The 19,422-nt window shown below is 46.8% G+C and overlaps 1 protein-coding gene across 4 annotated transcripts in view; it reads left to right on the top strand.

Moving 5' to 3' along the window:
* Positions 1-19,422, top strand: part of ELMOD1 (ELMO domain containing 1) — a 282,874-nt gene that overhangs the window by 58,513 nt on the left and 204,939 nt on the right. For all 4 annotated transcript variants that reach the window (XM_069202335.1, XM_069202336.1, XM_069202334.1 and 1 more), the window contains exon 2: positions 15,172-15,265. In XM_069202335.1, the coding sequence (XP_069058436.1) occupies positions 15,249-15,265 (17 nt within the window). In that variant the 5' untranslated portion in view covers positions 15,172-15,248. The remainder of the gene's footprint in view (positions 1-15,171; positions 15,266-19,422) is intronic.

Below are 19,422 nucleotides of genomic sequence, written 5' to 3'. Positions count from 1 at the left end.
TGTTTTTTTTAATTTAAGACTCATATAATATTAGGCTCATAAACCTGTCACTTTTAACGACGTCCAAATCACAGAATGTGTTCTTATAACACAGAAGTTCAAGGAGGATACAGAGCTTCATCAAACTGTAGAAATTTGGAGGCAGAGAGATGTACTGAATGTATATTATATGCAACATTAGAAATCAGGCACTATATCAAGATCTATAGAAACACTATATAATTCTTCTTATCATTAGCAGTCAATGCTCCTGCAATGGAAGGCAGTGCCCAGCTGTATGATCAAGTAGAGTGGTGATAACCACTGTCTCTGTTTTCTCTCTTATTCCATTTCCTATTCCCTGTTTTTTCTTATAACTAAAATATAATCAAGTACATGGTTGGCAATGGGTTCGGAGAGATGTAGAAACATACATCGCTCCCATGGGATTCACACTAAAAGATAAGTGCTTGCTGACAGATTTCCTAGCCAATGTTGTCATCGAAACCTGAGCAGTGGATTCTGATATCACCTTGCCCAAACTCTGGATCTTGCCTCCAAAGACAATGGTTTCTTTCACAGGCTTGCCATAATGCATATATTATGCCAAGAGCAGTGAAATTAAAGTAGGCCTCCATGATGCCTAGAATGCTCACAATTTGCCATGAAGAGCCACCTTATACCAGTGACATCATAATTCATAGAATGCAGAGAATACACCAATAGGGGTAACCTTATACCAGGGCCACCAAACTATCTATAATGTCCACAGCATGCCATTCAGGCCCATGATAATGCCTAGAATGCACACAATATGCCACTAGAGTGATCCTGTGCCACAGACAACATGATTGCCTGGAATGTCCACCCCGCCCTCTACCAATTTTTACTGTCACCTCAATCTCCTAGCTTCCCTCTAATCTCCAACTATCTCATATTGAGTCACCTCAATTTTTCAGTTTCTGTTACCTCAATTTTTCCAACTTCTGTTTTACATGAATCTCTACCTTTTTCTCTTCCTCCATCTCTCCATTTCACTCTTATCCTTGTTCTGCACCACATATCCTCCTGTGTTTGCTTCTCGTTGCTGTCTTAAGTGACTCTTTTCACTTTTCTTTCTATTTTCCTTTTCACCAGTCCCAACCTACTTTTACCCTATTTCTACACTTCTGCATCACAATTTAACCTCTCAGTTTACCCTTCTGTCTGCTTTCGTGCTTAGATGAAGTATACAAAAAAACCTGATGGATGGAATGCTTGCATTAATCTCAGCCATTGGTAATTATTCAGGGATGCATCCCATTCCGCATTTCTTTTGCACACCATGCCACCTGAGTTTGGACCCAGCCATGTGCAAATCAGTCTTGACCCTGCTCCAGTAGTAACAGATCAGCACAAACGGTCAGACCAGGTCCTCCCTGAACCAGAAAATGAGCAAGTCAAGACCAATTTAACCCTGGTTAGGGCTTTTCGTTTGGGTGTAACTTTGTTCCAGTGGCACAGTGAGCACGGGATCCACAGCTGGGCTTACCTATCATACTTAGCACCTTGTACTGAGGTATACAAAAATATGATGGATGGAATGCTTGATTTAATCCCAGTCATTGGTATTTTATCAAGGCTGCAACCTATTCCGTAATTAGCTTGAACCCAGCCATATGCAAATCAGTTGAGACCCTGTTGCAATAGGAAATGTCCAGCCCGAACTGCCAGGCCATGTCCTCCTTGAACCAGAATACAAGAAAATCAAGACTGGTTTTGCCCCTGGTTGGGGCTTTTCAGTCCGGTGTAGCTTGGTTACAGTAAGCAAAGTGGATGACTAAGACTTATTTAAACTAAAACACCTGTGCTTTCCCCATCAGATATTTTTAGCAAGGTGACCCAACGCAGTTTGTGGCAAAAGGTATTCCAGAATCTCATTCACTACAGAAAATGAAAATGGCAGAAGCCTGTTTGTCTTCCAAGACTGGACCAATTACGCCCACCAAAGATAAAAGAAAATCCTCACCTTCAAGGTCCATTTGTCATTCTATCCATTATGCTAGTGGCTTTGCTGGTCTAAAGAAGGGCTTCCATTTTACTTGTTTTACATTACACATTTACAGATATAACCAGTGTGACTATTTACATTGCGAGGCCCAGGAAAATGAAGTGATTTGTCCAGAATCACACTTTCCTTAGTCAAGTGGCAAAGGTGAAACTTTGGCCAATTTGTCCAGGTTCCATTTTCAAATATTTAGACCACAGTTCCTTTTTCTGCAAAGTTATGCTGTGTAATTTGTAAAAAATTTAATGACACTTTGTGAATAGTATCAAGAAACATATTTCAGTTTTTGCTTTTGCTGCAAAATCTTACAAAGACCAAATGTGCCCAGGAACATTCTCTCACATTTGTGACATTCTGGAGCACAAAACGAGCATCTGCTAATCAGTATGAGACATCCTGCTAATTAGGAAGCTATCACTCATATAAATGTCATCAACTGATAGGAAGTCATGGAAAAAAATCACTTGCACACCTTAATTACACTCTGTTAGGACTATGGCTTTGCTAAACCGAGGACAAATCTGTAATGAAAGTGGGATAGGTTCTCATTTTCACATGGAACCCGCTGACAGTTTTTTTTCTCCCTCAATAAAGTGGAGAAAATGCTGATGCGCCTCTTTAAAAAAATGTACATATACAAGAGGGTGGAAATGCCAAAAGCGCTTGCACATCAACAGCAGTTATTGAGTAATGTCCGTAAAGAGCAGTCCTTTAGCACATCAAACAATGAGAACGTAATGGGTGCCACAACGGCCAGGCACCTGCCGCCCAAGGTGTCCAAGAAACCGCTGACTAGAAAATAGTAAGTAGTAACATAGAATAAATGAACAAAAGGCCAAGGCACACCAAGGATGTTGCGCGCGTAGTTGATCCAAGTGGTCATAAAATTGGAGTTGAAGTCCAAAGCACAATCAAACATTTATTGACTGATGAGACAAAAAGGTCAGTGTGTACATCAAAACCACATGTGTGACAATGCATCCAAGAAGCAACCAGCAGCCAACAGACTTTGTCAAGGCTTGAAGTATGTAACTATGTACAAAATTAGATGTTGAAAAATAAATTCGAAAAGCGGCGTGTCTAATATGCAGCCAAAATGATTTCCGAAGTGATCCAAACGTATATATTCATGAGAAAGGCCCTGATAAGCCGAATACAAGACAAGTTTGCCGTGCCTTCAGCGTCGGCGTAAAGTAAATGTATTAGTCCTGGTGTTGACATTTTCCGTTTCAAAACTTTGTAAAAACAACCCCACTGTTCTGTGGACAATATCATAGATTACACATAGATTTTGCGCCAATAGTGCTGGATTACATTATATATTGCACTGGATCACTTTTGCAAGACAATTTGCACCACCTGATTAGTTGAAAAACAGTGTTTGGATCGAAAGGATGTGGAGTTTCGGCCACGGGTGGCGGCTTTAGAACTGGAAAACCAGGTTCGAGTCTCACTCAACATACTGTGATTCTGGGCAAAGCACTTACCCTGTCAATGCCTAAAACAAACAAAAAATACACGAATGTGACCTCATGTGCTTACTGTAAAGCACGCAAATACCTTCGGGTCGAGTTCACTCTATAAAAGTGCTAAAAAAGAAAAAATGTCATGAGAAAACAGACATTTTGTGCCAAGTAAAACAGTTTAAATATCAATAGGAATATTACTGGTCTCGTAAGTCTCATATGGAAATGTTAGTGCTGAATTGCACTGGCCCCAGTGCAGCCATTTTATTCGGCGCTAGAAGTGCATGTACTTTTTGTTCGACACCAGAAGTGCATGTATTTTTATTCGGCGCTAGAAGTGCATGTATTTTTATTCAGCGCTAGAAGTGCATGTATTTTTATTCGACACCAGAAGTGCATGTATTTTTATTCGACACCAGAAGTGCATGTATTTTTATTCGACACCAGAAGTGCATTTGTATTTTTATTCGACGCCAGAAGTGCATGTATTTTTATTCGACGCCAGAAGTGCATGTATTTTTATTCGACACCAGAAGTGCATGTATTTTTATTCGACACCAGAAGTGCATGTATTTTTATTCAGCGCTAGAAGTGCATGTATTTTTACCTCTATAAGCAAGAAGCACTTGGCACTTCAATTCCAAAAACAAAAAAGCGTCAAAGCTTCAGATCTGTGATCTTTGAAGCAGGGTCTGAAAGCATGGCAACGGCAAAGGCAGGATATTCATGTAGCTTTGAAAATCTAAAAATAAACATTTGCAGTTCTATTCCTGAGACTGTAAGAACTGAGACCTACTTAATTTTCGCTGCTTTGTCTCGGTTTCCTGAGGGGGTTCTGCAAACTTGCGAGCTACAGTCGGGTGAAATGAAGCAGAACGCAAACCCGACAGTGCCCATGAGAGCTCTGACTGCTCGAAGCCTGGCTCCTTCTCCAAACAGATCGAAAGGGACACTTCAGCATGATTCTGTCTCTGCCTGTCACATTACTCTGGCCTGTTATCTTTTAAGCAGCACTGAGGAGAAAAACAGCATCTTTCCGGATACATAGAAGGTGTGAGCATCAGAGGCCTGACTACATGATTCACGATTCGCTGACCTGGCAGTAATTCACAAAAGGTGAATTATTGAAGGTAGCCTCACAACTTTTTTTTATAAACAAATTTTATAACATTTCCAATTAATAGGTCAACAGTACAGAGAGGCACCACATCAATCAATCAAACAATCAATCAAGGATTTGTAAATCGCAACTACTCACCTGTGAGGGTCTCAAGGTGCTGGGGGAGTGAAGGGGAGGGTGCGAGGATCAGTCGAAGATCCAGGTCCTTCCTGAACTGCGATAGGGTGGGGGACTGCCTGAGGTGGATGGGGAGAGTGCTCGAGGTCTTGGCGGTGACGTGGGAGAAGGATCTTCCTCCGGCTGTGGTCTTCTGGATGGGGGGAACGTTTGCGAGGGCCTGGTTGGCGGAGCGGAGCTATCTGGCAGGAGTGTAGAAGGAAAGTCTGTGGTTGAGGTAGGCTGGTCCGACGTTATGTAGGGCCTTGTAGGCGTGGGTCAGGAGCTTGAAGGTGATTCTCTTGTAGTTAGGCAGCCAGTGTAGGTCTCTCAGAAGGGCGGAGGTGTGGCTGTGTTGGGAGGCGTTCTTGATGAGATGGGCGGAGGCGTTCTGGATGCGAAAAGTCTTTTTTGGGTCTTGGCGGTGGTTCCGGCTTTGCTGTAGTCGAGGCGGCTGCTGATGAGGGCCTGGGTGACTATCCTTTTCGCTTCGGTAGGTATCCACTTGTAGATTTTCTAGAGCATGCGCATGGTGTGGAAGCAGCCTGTTGAGATGGCGCGCACCTGTCGGTCCATAGAGAGCAATGAGTCTAAGATGACTCCGAGGTTGCGGGCGTGGTCGGTGGAGGTAGGGCCGTTTCTGAAGACAGTGGGCCACCAGGAGTCGTTCCAGGCGGAGGGTGTAGTGCAGATGCTGAGGTCTTCTGTTTTGTCCGAGTTCAGTTTGAGGCAACTGTCTTTCATCCAGGCGGCGACTGCTTTCATACCTTTGTGGGAATTGATCTTAGTGGTGGTCGGGTTGTTGGTGAGGGAGACGATCAGTTGGGTGTCATTGGCATAGGAGACAATGTCGAGTGCGTGGCCTCTAACAATGGTGGCCAGCTGGGCCATGCAGAGGTTGAAGAGGGTGAGACTCAGCGATGATCCTTGGGGGACCCCGCAGCTGATCTTGGTGGCTTCTGAGAGAAAGGGGGGAGTCGGACTTTGTGTTCTGCTGGTGAGGAACGAGGAGAGCCATTGCAGTGCTGAGTCTTGGATGCCGGCGTCGTGGAGCCGGGTGCGTAGTGTGTCGTGGGAGACCCTGTCGAAGGTGGCAGAGAAGTCCAGGAGGATGAGGGCGACGGTCTCGCCTCGGTCGAGGAGGGTGCAGATGTCATCTGTGGCTGTGAGGAGGGCAGTTTCGGTGCTATGGTTGCTCCTGAATCCTGACTGAGAGGGGTCTAGGATGTTGTTTGCTTCCAGGAAGGCGGTGAGTTGTTTGTTCAACACGGCCGACCACATCATCGCACCCCACCTCCGTGACATCGTCAACGCCTCCTTCAACACCGCCACCTTCCCGGAGTGCTGGAAACACGCCGAGATCAGTGCCCTGCTGAAGAAACCAACTGCAGACCCCGCCGACCTCAAGAACTACCGCCCCATCTCGCTCCTCCCGTTTCCTGCCAAAGTCATCGAGAAGACCGTCAACAGACAGCTAGCCGCCTTCCTCGAGACCAACGGATCCCCCGACCACTCGCAATCCGGCTTCCGAGCCAACCACAGCACGGAGACCGCCCTCATCGCAGCCACAGACGACATCAGATCCCTAATGGACAATGGGGAAACTGCGGCCCTCATCCTCCTGGACCTCTCCGCAGCGTTCAACACTGTCTGCCACCGCACCCTGGTACAGCGCCTGAACAACACCGGCATCCAGGAGAAGGCCCTGGAGTGGATCACCTCATTCCTCGCCGGAAGAACCCAGAGAGTCCGCCTCCCCCCGTTCCGGTCAGCGGCCACCGAAGTCATCTGCGGAGTTCCACAAGGGTCATCGCTCAGCCCCACCCTCTTCAACGTCTATATGAGCCCCCTCGCAACCATCGCACGTCAACACAACCTCAAGATCATCACCTACGCCGACGACACCCAGCTGATCCTCTCCCTCACCAGCGACCCGGACGCCGCCAGAGCCAGCCTACACGAAGGGATGAAAGACGTCGCCGAATGGATGAAGAACAGCCGCCTGAAACTGAACTCAGACAAGACGGAGGTCCTCATCCTGGGATCATCACCATCCGCCTGGGACGACTCCTGGTGGCCCCCCGCCCTGGGAGCCACCCCCAAGCCAACGGACCATGCTCGCAACCTAGGCTTCATCCTGGACTCCTCCCTCTCGATGACCAGACAAGTCAACGCCGTCTCATCTTCATGCTTCAACACCCTGCGCATGCTTCGAAAGAGCTTCCGGTGGATCCCCACCGAGACCAGGAAGACGGTCACCCAGGCCCTCGTCACCAGTCGGCTGGACTACGGGAACGCCCTCTACGACGGCACCGCCGCCAAACTCCAGAAGAAACTCCAACGGATCCAGAACGCCTCAGCACGACCCATCCTGGACATCCCCCGACACAGCCACATCTCCGAACACCTGAGAGACCTGCACTGGCTCCCCGTCAACAAAAGAATCACGTTCCGACTCCTCACCCACGCACACAAGGCCCTCCACGACCTGGCCCCCAAGTTCCTCAACAGCCGCCTGACCTTCCACAAGCCCACCCGCCAGCTCCGCTCCGCCAGCCTCGCTCTCGCCACCGTCCCCCGCATCCGCAGAGCCACCGCCGGAGGAAGATCCTTCTCCTACCTGGCAGCCAAGACATGGAACTCCCTCCCCATCCACCTCCGGACAACGCAAGACCATCTCGCCTTCAGGAAGCAACTCAAGACCTGGCTGTTCGAGCAGTAGCGTTCCCCCCCCCCCCCCAGCGCCTTGAGACCCTCCGGGTGAGCAGTGCGCTATACAAATGCCTTTGATTGATTGATTGATTTGTTGACTGCCTTTTCGATGACTTTGGCTGGGAAGGGGAGCAGAGAGATGGGCCGGTAGTTCTTGAGGTCTCTCGGGTCAGCGGAGGGTTTCTTCAGTAGAGGGTTGATCTGGATTGTTTCCAACTTTCTAAGCTGGCGGTTTTGAGGGAGTGGTTGATGGTATGTCAGAGTTTGGGTGCGATGATGTTGCTGGCTTTGTTGAAGATGTGGTAGAGGCAGGGGTCCGTGGGTGCTCCTGAGTGGATGGTTGCCGTGCCGTTGCGGGTCTCATCATTGGTGATGTTGTTCCAGCGAAGGAGGGATGGGGGGCGTGGTGATGCTTCGGTCGACGAGCTGGTGGTGGGAGTAGTGGGGGTGCTATGGATGGTGAAGCTGTCGTCAATGTCTGAGGTCTTGTGGTGGAAGTAGTTGGCAAGGTTTTTGCAGAGTTCTTGCGATGGGGGATGTTGGTGGCGTCGGAGTTGGGATGGTGAATTCTCTGAGGGTGGTGAAAAGTTCCTTGCTGTTGTGGGCATTGTTGTTGATACGCTGTTGCAGAGTGAGTTTTTTTGGTGGTTCTGATGAGCTGGTGGTGATGTTTGACTGTGTTTTTGAAGGTTTCATGGTTTGTGGGGGTCTTGTCGGTGCACCATTTCTTCTCTAGACGTCTGCAGATCTGCTAAGATTCTTTGAGTGCGGGGGTGAAACAGTTTGCCTTCTTGGCCGTACCTCTGTTGTGAGGTGTTTTGAGGGGGGCAAGGGTGTTAGCGCAGTCGGTGATCCATTTGTGGAGGTTGTGTGCGGCAGTGCTGGCATTGTCGTCGGCTTGGGGGGGTGTTGCATTGAGGCTGGTGGTTACTGGACTTCAGAGGAGCTGCACAGCATTGATCATTGAGCACGACTTAGATTCTCAAGCAGCATGGTGGAAGCCTCACAACTTTTACATTCATAATTGGCACTTGGGCCCTGGCTACGAGTCAGGTGGTAATCCCAATCCAGCTGGTAAACAAGGTTACCGCCCAAATCAGGATAAGAAGTTTTGCATGAACAACGCACTGCTAATATTTTTACATGCAAACATTTTAACAGTAGAAACCTTGCCAAAAGTGTGGCAAGAGAAATACCTGAAAGGATGGAAAATATTTGCAATTGGTTTGTAACCACCATTCATGTGGTGACATTTTGTAACGGTATGGTATTTCTGCACTTTGTAATTACCATAATTCTTGGAGAGGGCAGTTTTGGTTTGGAAATGCTGATGCAGTTTGCCCCAGTGACCTCTTAATGTAGAATTAGTCATTCCTGGAGTGTGGTCGGGAGAATACAGTGCAAGTAAAACGAACTCTCGCGCAGTTGTAATTTTAGGTGTATTCACCAGCATTGATCATACATTCCATACATTTCCAGCAATAATCTACATATCAAAGCCAAAATGAAACAAGACATAATTGGTAACAACCTTGTCAGCACTCTGTAATTATACGTTAAATCCCATGGGATTGATAATAACCAAGAGGACCTGGTTTTTCCAGCTCAAATTGCACACAGAATCCCTAATTCTGTGCAGATTAACATTCCCTCAGCAGGTGGTAAATGCGTCCATTACTTACGTTAATGGCATTACTCCTAGTCCTACTCCCTCGCCTTCCTTTCTACCAATGAGGCTCCCTGCCTCCCCCTAAACCCCTCCCTTCCCCTTAAAACCCCTCTCCCACCCACACCACCTCCTGTACAAAAACAAGCCCAAGCAGCAACTCAGGCGGTCCGTACCGGGAGGGCAGGAGGCAACGGAAAGGAAGGTGAGGGAGTAGGACTAGGAGTAATGCCATTAACGTAAGTAATGGACGCATTACCTCCCGTCCCTCCCTCGCCTTCCTTTCTACCAATGAGACATAGCAAGAGAAAACAGGAGACGGACACTGAGTTGCAACAACCAACAAAGGACACCGAATAACCACCCTCCTATTACATCATAGAGGACAAGACACAGTGACCCAATACCGACTCCAAACTGCCCAAGTCCGCCAGTCTGTAATAACGAACAAAGGTCGAAGGTGAGGCCCAAGTAGCGGCCCTGCAAATTTCCACCACAGAAGTGCCCTGTAGCTCCACCATCGTAGCAGCCATACCTCTGGTAGAACGGCCCTGAATCCCTTGGGGCGGAACCACCCCTTTCAAAGAATAAGCCATAAAAATGAGAGAGCAAACCCACCGACTCAAGGAAGCAGTGGACGGCTTCTCGCCTTTTCGAGCCGGACCGAAATTCACAAACAGAGAATCACCTTTCCGGAAAGGAGCAACCACCCGTAGATACTCCAACAAAGCCCAACGCACATCCAATGAATGCAACCGAACCTCCTCATCCGAGGAAGGCTCGTGACAAAAAGAAGGAAGGATAACCTCCTGGCGAGCATGGAAAGACAAATTCACTTTGGGAACAAACGAAGGAACCGGTATAAGCACCACCCGATCCGGAAAAACCTTACAAAAAGGTAAAGAGCAGGCCAAGGCCCCCAACCCCCCCAAACGACGGGCTGAAGTAATGGCCACCAGAAAAACAGTTTTTAAAGAAAGATGATGCAAGTCACAGGAATCCAAAAGGTTCAAAGGGAGGAACAGTCAAAGCATCCAACACCAAAGAAAGATCCCAGGAAGGAAAGGACCGCACCGGACGAGGAAACAAGTTAAGAAGACCCTGGAAAAACCAAGGCATCAAATGACCCTCATCAGACAGATTAAGCCATGGACCCCTAAAAGCCTGAATCGCAGCCCACTGTACCTGCAGGGAAGCCACAGACAAACCCAACTGGGCCCCATCCTGTAAAAACTGCATCACCTCAAACAGAGAAGCAGACGTAGGATCTAACCTATGCCGGAAACACCAGGAAGAAAAAACCTTCCACTGTCGACCATTAGACATCAAAGTGGAACGATGCTGCGAAGCCAGTAAAGTAGAACTCAAAGGTACCGGAACCCCTAAGCACGTCAAACCCCTTCGTTCAACTTCCAGGCCATCAAGTGCAACCGCCTCAACGACCCCATCGGGAGGCAAGGAAACTCCAGAGGCGAGGGACAGAGAGGAAGAGTCCACATGTGATCTGAAGCCATCAACCGAAGCAACGGAAACCAATTCGCCCTCGGCCAATGAGGCGCGATCAAGAGAACCCTGGCCTTCAGAAGACGTACCCTCACCAGAAATGCACGGAGAAACTGGAAGGGTGGGAACGCGTACAAAAGATCCTGAGGCCAAGGACACAACATCCCGTCCACCGGCCAAGCCTGAGGACAACAAAACCGGGAGCAAAAGCGACTGACTTTCGGATTCTCTGGAGAGGCAAACACATCCAACACCGGAAGACCCCACAGGTGAACCAGGTGACGAAACAGAGACAACCGGATGGAGAAAAGCTGAGACGAAGGAATGACCCGGCTCAGAAGATCCGCCCGAACATTGACCATCCCCTGAATGTAGATGGCTTGCAGGGAAAGAACCCACCTTTGTGCCCAAACAAAAATTTCCCTCGCAATGCGGAACAGTGCCCGCGACCTGGTCCCTCCCTGCCGGTTCACGTAAGCTTTGGTCACCAAGTTGTCTGTCCGAATAAGAACCGCTAAACCTTTCAGTTAGTCCTGAAAATGAATCAGAGCCAGAAGCACCGCCTTCAACTCCCGCCGATTCAAGGAACGTCTGGCCTCCAGAGGCGACTAAAACCCCTGGACCTGAGCCGACCCCATCCAAGCCCCCCAACCGGAGAGACTGGCATCGGTAGCCACTACCACCGGGTGTGGAGGAGATAAAGACACCCCTACATGAAGATGATCCGGCACCAGCCACCAACCCAACTCCCGGCGAACAAACCCCGACACAGGAATCCGTGCCCGAAGAGAACTCGACCCTGGAGACCAACGAACGAGAAACCAGTTCACCAGGCAAAGAAGATGAAACCGTGCCCATGGCACTAGAAAAATCACCCACGCCAAATGACCCTGCAGACGCAACCACTGAAGGGCTCTGGGAGCCGGCTGTGACAAGATCGACTACACTTGTGACTGGAGGCACACCAACCGCTTCTCCGACACAGTCACCAAGCCCTGACGATTCAGAAATCGGGCCAGAGAGAAACCAGATCCTGGGAAGGGACCAAATCTGACTTCCCCCAGTTGACCAAAAAAACATGGTTTTGCAGGACCAACAGAACCCAGGCACACATGCCTCTGTAACATCACCTGAGTGGGCGCTTGGATTAGAATATCGTCCAAATAGGGATGTACAAACACCCCTTCGGAATGTAGAAGAGCCACCAGAGGGGCCAGCACCTTGGTGAAAACCCGTGTAGAGGACTTGAGGCCAAATGGCAGAACACAAAACTGAAAATGGTCCTGGCCCACCGCAAAGCGTAGGAACTTCTGAGAAGACAGAGCCACTGGAACATGCAGGTAAGCATCCTGCAGATCCAGAGACCCCAGGAAATCCCCTGGACTGACCAGAGGAAAAATCGACTGAATGGAAAGCATACGGAAATGTACAGTCTTGATCCAGGAATTCACCCCCTTTAGATTGAGTACAGGACGAAAACCCCCTGACACCTTTGGAACCAGGAACAAGATGGAATAAGTTCCCAGACCTCTCTCCCCCACAGGAACATGGGATATGGCCCCCTTGAGAACTAAGTCCCGGACCCCTTCCAACAACACATGCCTCTGGGCCCCGTCCACAGGCAGTGGAGTAGGACGCACCCCGGTATCTGGAGGTACCACGTCGAAATCTATGGCGTAGCCATTGTCTACAATGTCCAGCACCCAGCGATTGCTGACACTCTCCTGCCACACGGGAAGAAAGTGCCTCAGTCGTCCCCCAACCGGCCCTTTACCAGGCCCACCATGATTGTCAGGACCCCTTCTTGAATCCTCCCCGCCCCGAAGAAGCAGACTTTTTAGGAGAAAAACGGGGCTGAAAACAACGTTTCCTGAAAGAAAAAGATTTAGAATCAACTTTGGGAGAAGACCGCGAATGCTTCTGCCAACCCTTGCCAGAAGAAGAACCACCTTTGTAAGGCAAGGCGTGTTTCCTCTCCTTAAAAGCCTTCAAAAGCATGGAAGGCAACTGATCTCCAAATAAATGTTGCCCCTCAAAAGGCAGTCTCAGGAGAGCAGGCTTCTCCCCAGGATCCGCCTTCCACATCCTTAACCAGAGGGACCTAAGAGCCCCAATCAAAGCTCCCGACGCCAGAGCCGAAGTACGGACAACATCAGAAGACATGTCCGCCAGCAACCTGGCCTGTTGTTCCATAACAGCCAGCAGTTCCGAACACTCCGAACCCTCCCGAACAGCAACCGCCAGCTTGTCAAAATCCTGCACCAAAGATTGTGCAGAATAAGCAGAAAATATACCCGCTCTGAGGGCCAAATTCTCCGTCGCAAATGCCCTTTTTAGACCAGAATCCACCTTACGGTCAGTGGCATCAACAGGAACACAATCCTCTGGATTGACCGCCGTCTTGCCAATCAGAGTTGCCAAAATGGAATCCAGTTTAACGGAGGGTGGCAACACATCTTCCCCTTTCAGCAAGTACAGCTTCTAAAGGAACCGCGGAACCTGAGACTTGTCCACATCCTTCCACTCCCGGAGCACCATATCCTTAACAGGGCCCTGAAAAGGCATGGCAAACCTCGAAGGCGTTTGATATTGAGGGAACAAGTGCGAATCAGTCCCCGTAGGTTGAAAAACAGGAAAACCTAAATTGTCCCGAACATGCGTCAGAACCTCCCACATCTCTTCCCTGGAGACATATTTCCCACCAGAAGAAGTAGAAGGAGCATCATCATCTGACGAAGAGGACCCCTCCGCAGCCCCTGAAGGCCGGGCAACCGAAGAACGTCCAGGCCTGGATGCTCCAGCCTGCAGAGCACGAGACACAGCCACCTCAATCATGTCCTGAACCTCCTCCCTGGACATGAGAGGCGCAGGAGCCCCCACCGCAGCCTGGCGACCCCCAGGAGTGGAGAGGGGAACCTCAAGATCCTCCCCTGAAGAAGAAGAAGACACAATCCTGCGTCGCTTTGAAGGAACCCTCGACATTATCCCAACAAGAAGTGCAGGCCAGAGTTCCCAGCACCCATTAAATAATGGAGAAAGCCCCCCCCCCCTAAAAAAAATATCAGCAAATGAAAAAGAGGCAACAATTAACCCCAAACTTCTAAAAACACAGGCAGAAACGCCCGTCCTACCGTCCAAAATGCCAAAAAACACAACTGACCCATCAACGCGAGCCGAAGATCCGGAAGCACAGCCCCAGCCACCATAGAGCCGACCTACTCCGTCAGCCGACTCCAAGGACGTGTCTCCAAGGCAGCACCGCCTTCCCCCAGAAGACGCGACTGCCGGGAACTCTCCACGAGGAGCTCCGCGCTCGTCAAGAGTCAAGCCGATGCCATCCCCGCTGTGGAGGAGAAGGAGAAAGGTAAGTCTAGCAGGGCTAGACAAAAAGAACAGGAGGTGGTGGGGGTGGGGGGGATTTAAGGGGAAGGGACGGGTCTAGGGGGAGGCAGGGAGCCTCATTGGTAGAAAGGAAGGCGAGGGAGGGACGGGAGGTAATGAGACCACAAGATGTTTTTGACTGAAAACCACAAAAGCTTCTGTATTGGAAGTCAAAAATCCTTGAGCCAGAAGGTTAACATGGCTTATTTTTGGTTTATGATTAACACTGTGTTAATTATGAAAGCAATATAATCGAACTGCAAAACCATAACATTTTGAAACTGTAAGTGATAACCTCAAATGCATTAGAAATGTAAAGTGGCAAAACAGAAGAAGTGTATCGGTAAAACTTTGGAACACATGTGGACACATTTCTGCCACCACTTCCTACACATCTAGGTAAATTGCCGCTTCATCTGTTTACTGTGACTTTGTATAGTTTTCTTGTAAGTGTTGCTCTCTTTTTCAGTGTTGTTATATATTTATATATATATATATATATATATATATATATATATATATATATATATATATATATATATATATATATATGCTGCGACTGTAAGGTGTTATGTCACAACCCACACTTAAAAGGAGGCAACATCATTCAAGGAAGACTCTTCTAAGAGAAATTGAGCCCCCGGGGTTCCGTTGGACCTATGTTCCTTACCACACCTTCAGCCAGTAGCCTGTCCACAAAATTACAGCATTTACAAAGCAGGACGAATCACATACGCATTATACCGTGAGCTCTGTCTATCTCCCCGTGGCTGTATCTGTTGCCTTTCAAACAATTTCAAGCTCTCCTTGTAGTACTGTTGTCATCGAAACCTGCTCGGCATAGCTGTGAAGGTAAGTCCTGTCACAAGCAAAAACAGAAGACTAAGATGGAATAAGTGTGGTCTAGTGTTGCATTGCTGGTTACTGAGCATAGACCTGATACTAACATCATGTCCCCCACTTGACCAATGTATGTTATACATATACAATGACATACTCCCTGATAGTTTAGTAATCTCTTATCTGCAAAAACTGTACAAGCTTAGAAACTGGCCTCCGAAGTATAAAGTAAAATGACTTCTAAAACATGTACTTCATAAATGATTGCAGTTCTTAAATTGACCTATCTTCTTCCCTTCAGCCTGAACATAAAATTGAGATCTTTCTAAAGAGTCACACTGAGGAAGAAGCAATCTTAGGAAAGACAAAACTATCAGTATGAAGCACTTCATGAAGTAAGTTTATTCAATGCTTTTCCTGCTCATGATTTTTTTTTTTTAAAGTAGATATAGTTGTCTTTATGTACTTTGTGGTACAATCTTTCGCGGGTGACAGTGTTTTTGGAGGATCTAATGCCATAAACCTGAAAGCATGTGTTTTACTGTCAGTTGTTTCATTTTGAAAGGTTTGTAAACCACCTGCTTTATTGCTATTTTGTTTATTCTGTTTTAAAAGGGTTGTAAACCATCTGCTTTATTGAGATTGTGTTTCATTCAGGTTTTTTAAAAGGTTCACAAACTTTCAACAATAATTTGTCTTAACCAGTAATCCTTTGCTACAACAGTTCTGGAACTCATTAGGAAATTGTTGCACTTCCGATGAACAGTATACTTATTAGGACTTTTACCTGTATTATTTTAGTCTAAATTTCATTTTTTGCTGTTGTGGTTCTTCAAGCACAAGCAGCCTTGGATCACAGAGTCAGGCTGCAGCCAAGTTCCACTATATTTGTCTGGTATCTGATTTGTGATGTGATGGTTGGGCGATGTGCTTTGTGAAACAAGCAAAGTACCCTTGCTGCCATCTGCACCAGATTGATAACAAATGGTCAGGGAATAGAATCAGGAAGGTTGAGAGTATCACCCTAGTCACTAAAATGTTGCAAAGTAGATGCATTGTGGGCAAAATACCCTGTACCATGGCAAGTCAACATAGATGCCATATGGTTGTTTTAAAAGTATCACTTTAAGTAACCTCTGCACATCTTGTGATGTCCTCGATCCATATTGAGGCTTTCTCAAATACCCACTACCTTATAAATTTCCCCATATTCCTGGGTCAGGCTTTTCCAAAAAAATTCTGTGCCAGAAATTGCAAAGGTGATATTCCTGTTTATCTGGACAACCTTTTAAATGCTGTGCTGTCACCCTAGAGATTAATGTGAGTCTGCCTGACACTGAGAGAACAGGCATGTAACCATTAACATGCTGTATTTCACACAAGACTCATGGTGTACTGTAAAGTTCAGAGGATTTAAAGCCTCCCCTGTTAGGATGTGTGTTGGACCCCATGGACATAGGGTCCATTCCTGGTGGGTCCACTCAGTCAGTCACTCATCCTGCACAGGTGAATAACATGGGTATCATTGGGATAGGAAATTATAAACATTAGTTTTCAGACAATAGCATCAAGCGACGTCCTAGGAGATGAACACTTGCTCTACAATGAGTCTATTATGCTATAGTTTGTGTACCATTGAAACCCAATACATACATAGGAATATGGCGAAACGTTAGGGTTTGCGTAGCTGATGAAGCAGAATGCGGATACAGTATTGAAGGATTGTGTGGTAGTTTGTACACCTTCTGCCTGCATTGTTCTTGACTTTGGTTAGTTGTTTATGTCCATAAAGCAGATAACATTCCACCAGGCAGGCTTAGCTCAAAACACACTGTTCCAAATGTCCACTTCACCATTTGAGTCACCTCGCTGCCCCTGTGCTACCCTGCCTGTTTCATGGAAGGGCTTTAAACAGGATGGAGATGATGCTGGACTGATCAGTTACACTATGGGGAGCGTTCATTAACTTTTCATGCGCTCCTTTCTTAAGTTAATGAGCTCTGCTTTATTTACAACAGATCTGTGCTTGCTCTCGCTCATCTTTCATTGTGAGGACTTTACTCCATAATTGTGAAGCAGCAAAAAGCTTTGTTAAAAATGAGCAGCTCCTCTGTGGACATTTAAACTGCTGCCCATATGTCTGCCTGGGTGGAATACACAAGCTGTTCTCTAGCCGCTGACCTTTCTGCTCTTTTATTCAAGAAGGCACATGTCTGTTGGCCAGAATTATTTAGGTAATCCTTGAATTACTGGCTCCTACTGCGGTTTCTCTAGCTCCACTCCTGTTACCGAGTTACTGCCTTAAAACTAGGTTTATTTTAGTGTCCACAGGCCGAGGAAGAATTGAAGCTCGTTCTAAAATCGGTAAGTGTTGGCGCTCTTTTTAATGCTTGGGTGGTGCCACGTGCAGCCTCTTCCTGGAGTACAGATGGCATCACATCACAATGTGGACGTTTTACATTATACTCCTTGTTGAGACTAATGATGGCCATTGTCACTTACTGAATCGCCAGTTGATGGAAATTTCTCTCTACCTGTGGAGGACTCAATTAATAGAGCCGATCTACATTTTCATGATGTTATGTTTGTGATCAAAATGTTTTTGGACGCATCTACAGCGCATCCTGTTTCATAACTACCATGCCACCACCGAGTGCAAATATTCCACTTATTTACAGCTTTATTGGATTCCGTGACTGTGTTTCCCTTGTGTTACCTCTGCCTCTCTGCTACTCATGTCATGCAATGTTACAGACTTTCAACCCGCAGATTGCGCTGCTTTATTTGTGAGCTCTTCCTGTGTTGTCTTTATGAAATAAGCACACAGCAGAATTCCCATCTGTCTAGTTTTCATGCTTCCAATAAAACTTTTTGTATTCTCCCTACCGCACCAAGATCCCAAAGACATGTGCATGCGCCAGAGTTATTTATTTAGGTGTATATTTACAAGAAATTGGCAAATCGCTCCCAATGCGCCACTTTTCTTGCGTCATCCTGCCCCACCTAACAACACCATGGTTGCGCCATACTTGCAGTACGGCACACCGTGGCGGTCGTTAGGACAATAGTGTAAACATTTTTTGATGCTATTGTGACGCTTTGCTAAAGTAGCATCAACAATTTTTATGTGAGTGTAGCAAAGCACAGGGAGGCCCATTGATTTAAATGGGTGCGTCATTTAACACCTGCTCTGAGCAGGCGTTAAGAATGACGGAAAAAATGGTGCAGTGAAATGTTGTAAATTTCACTGCGCCATTTTTTCAGGCTTTCCTGCGTTAGAATGCCCCCTTGCATACATTATGCCTGGTGCAGGCATAATGTGGCGCAAGGATTTAGAAAGTGGCGCAATAGAATAATCATTGCACCACTTTGTAAATACAGCGCTGGAGAAAGGCCTCCTTAACACCGCCTTAGTGTAAAAAAATTACGCTAGTGTGGCGCAAGATGGCATTAGGCCCCTTAATGTCATTGTCTATCTCAGCACCTGCTCGTGAAGGTTGTGGAAAGCCAGTGGGGTGGGCTGCCAAGAGTCTTCCTTGGTCTTGAACAGAAAAACTTTTATTTTTCAGCCGAAGGTATTAGTTCGCACATAATAAACAACTTTACATTAGTTTGTGGTGGTGGTGGGATTTCTGTACTGCTAATATTGTCCATGGCATTTGTAAACTCGGTAGTTTTTATTTTGGTTTGTTTCTTCAGTATGTTAATTTTTTTTCTGTTTTGCTGTCCCTACTACTTTTTATCCTAGTTTATTTACAGTATACAATAGTTTCTCACGTTCCTATGTCTTTCCTTGCTGAAATAGCTTTAGATCTTTTTGTCTTCTCGCAGTATTAATTTCTGTACTAGAGCGCTGGAAGAGTATGGCATCTTTAGAAATAGAAGGACGTTGAGGAATCGTCCTGGTTAATTGAAAAGAGACAAGATCAATACTTGTTGTTCACTTTGTATTTTGTTTGTTTACAAAAAAGATAAGAGGCGTGGTAAACCTTTACATTATTCCCTCCGGCCTAGGAGGTGCAGGGAATCCACTTTCAATTTTAAACTCGTGGTTGATTAGCTGAGAGGCTTGAATATTGCACCCCTTGGCGTGCCAGCTTGTAATGCACAATGCCCAACTGTGACCCCATCTATTCCGCACTCCAGACCTACTGCCACCTACAGTTGGTGTTAGTATGTTCAAAGAGAAGTTAATCATTTTCCAGGCACACTATGCGCATTGGTGCTCTGTTTAAGAAATTAAGTTATATTGTGCCATGCCATTCTCCTTTGATGTTTTAGGTTTTTAAGTACTTTGTGCTTACAAATCTAGATCTTGGACTTCCCTTCACCTCCATGACCTCACTGTTTTTTCTGGGCTTTTTATTCGGACCCATGGGGTTCAGTCTATACATTACATTTTCTAGTGGACTTACTGACAGGCAGGATATCACCCTACACCAATAGGACGACAACACACAATACACATGATAGTGTCATCAGCTAATAGCATCCAGATTATCAGAACCATACAAACCTCAATGTCTGCCATCGTCCTGCTTCTCATCTGAAC

This window comes from Pleurodeles waltl, chromosome 8 (assembly GCF_031143425.1).
Source record: "Pleurodeles waltl isolate 20211129_DDA chromosome 8, aPleWal1.hap1.20221129, whole genome shotgun sequence".
Lineage (NCBI taxonomy): Eukaryota > Metazoa > Chordata > Amphibia > Caudata > Salamandridae > Pleurodeles > Pleurodeles waltl.
Note: the sequence above shows the minus strand (reverse complement) of the source record. Positions and strands in the feature narration are given on the sequence as shown.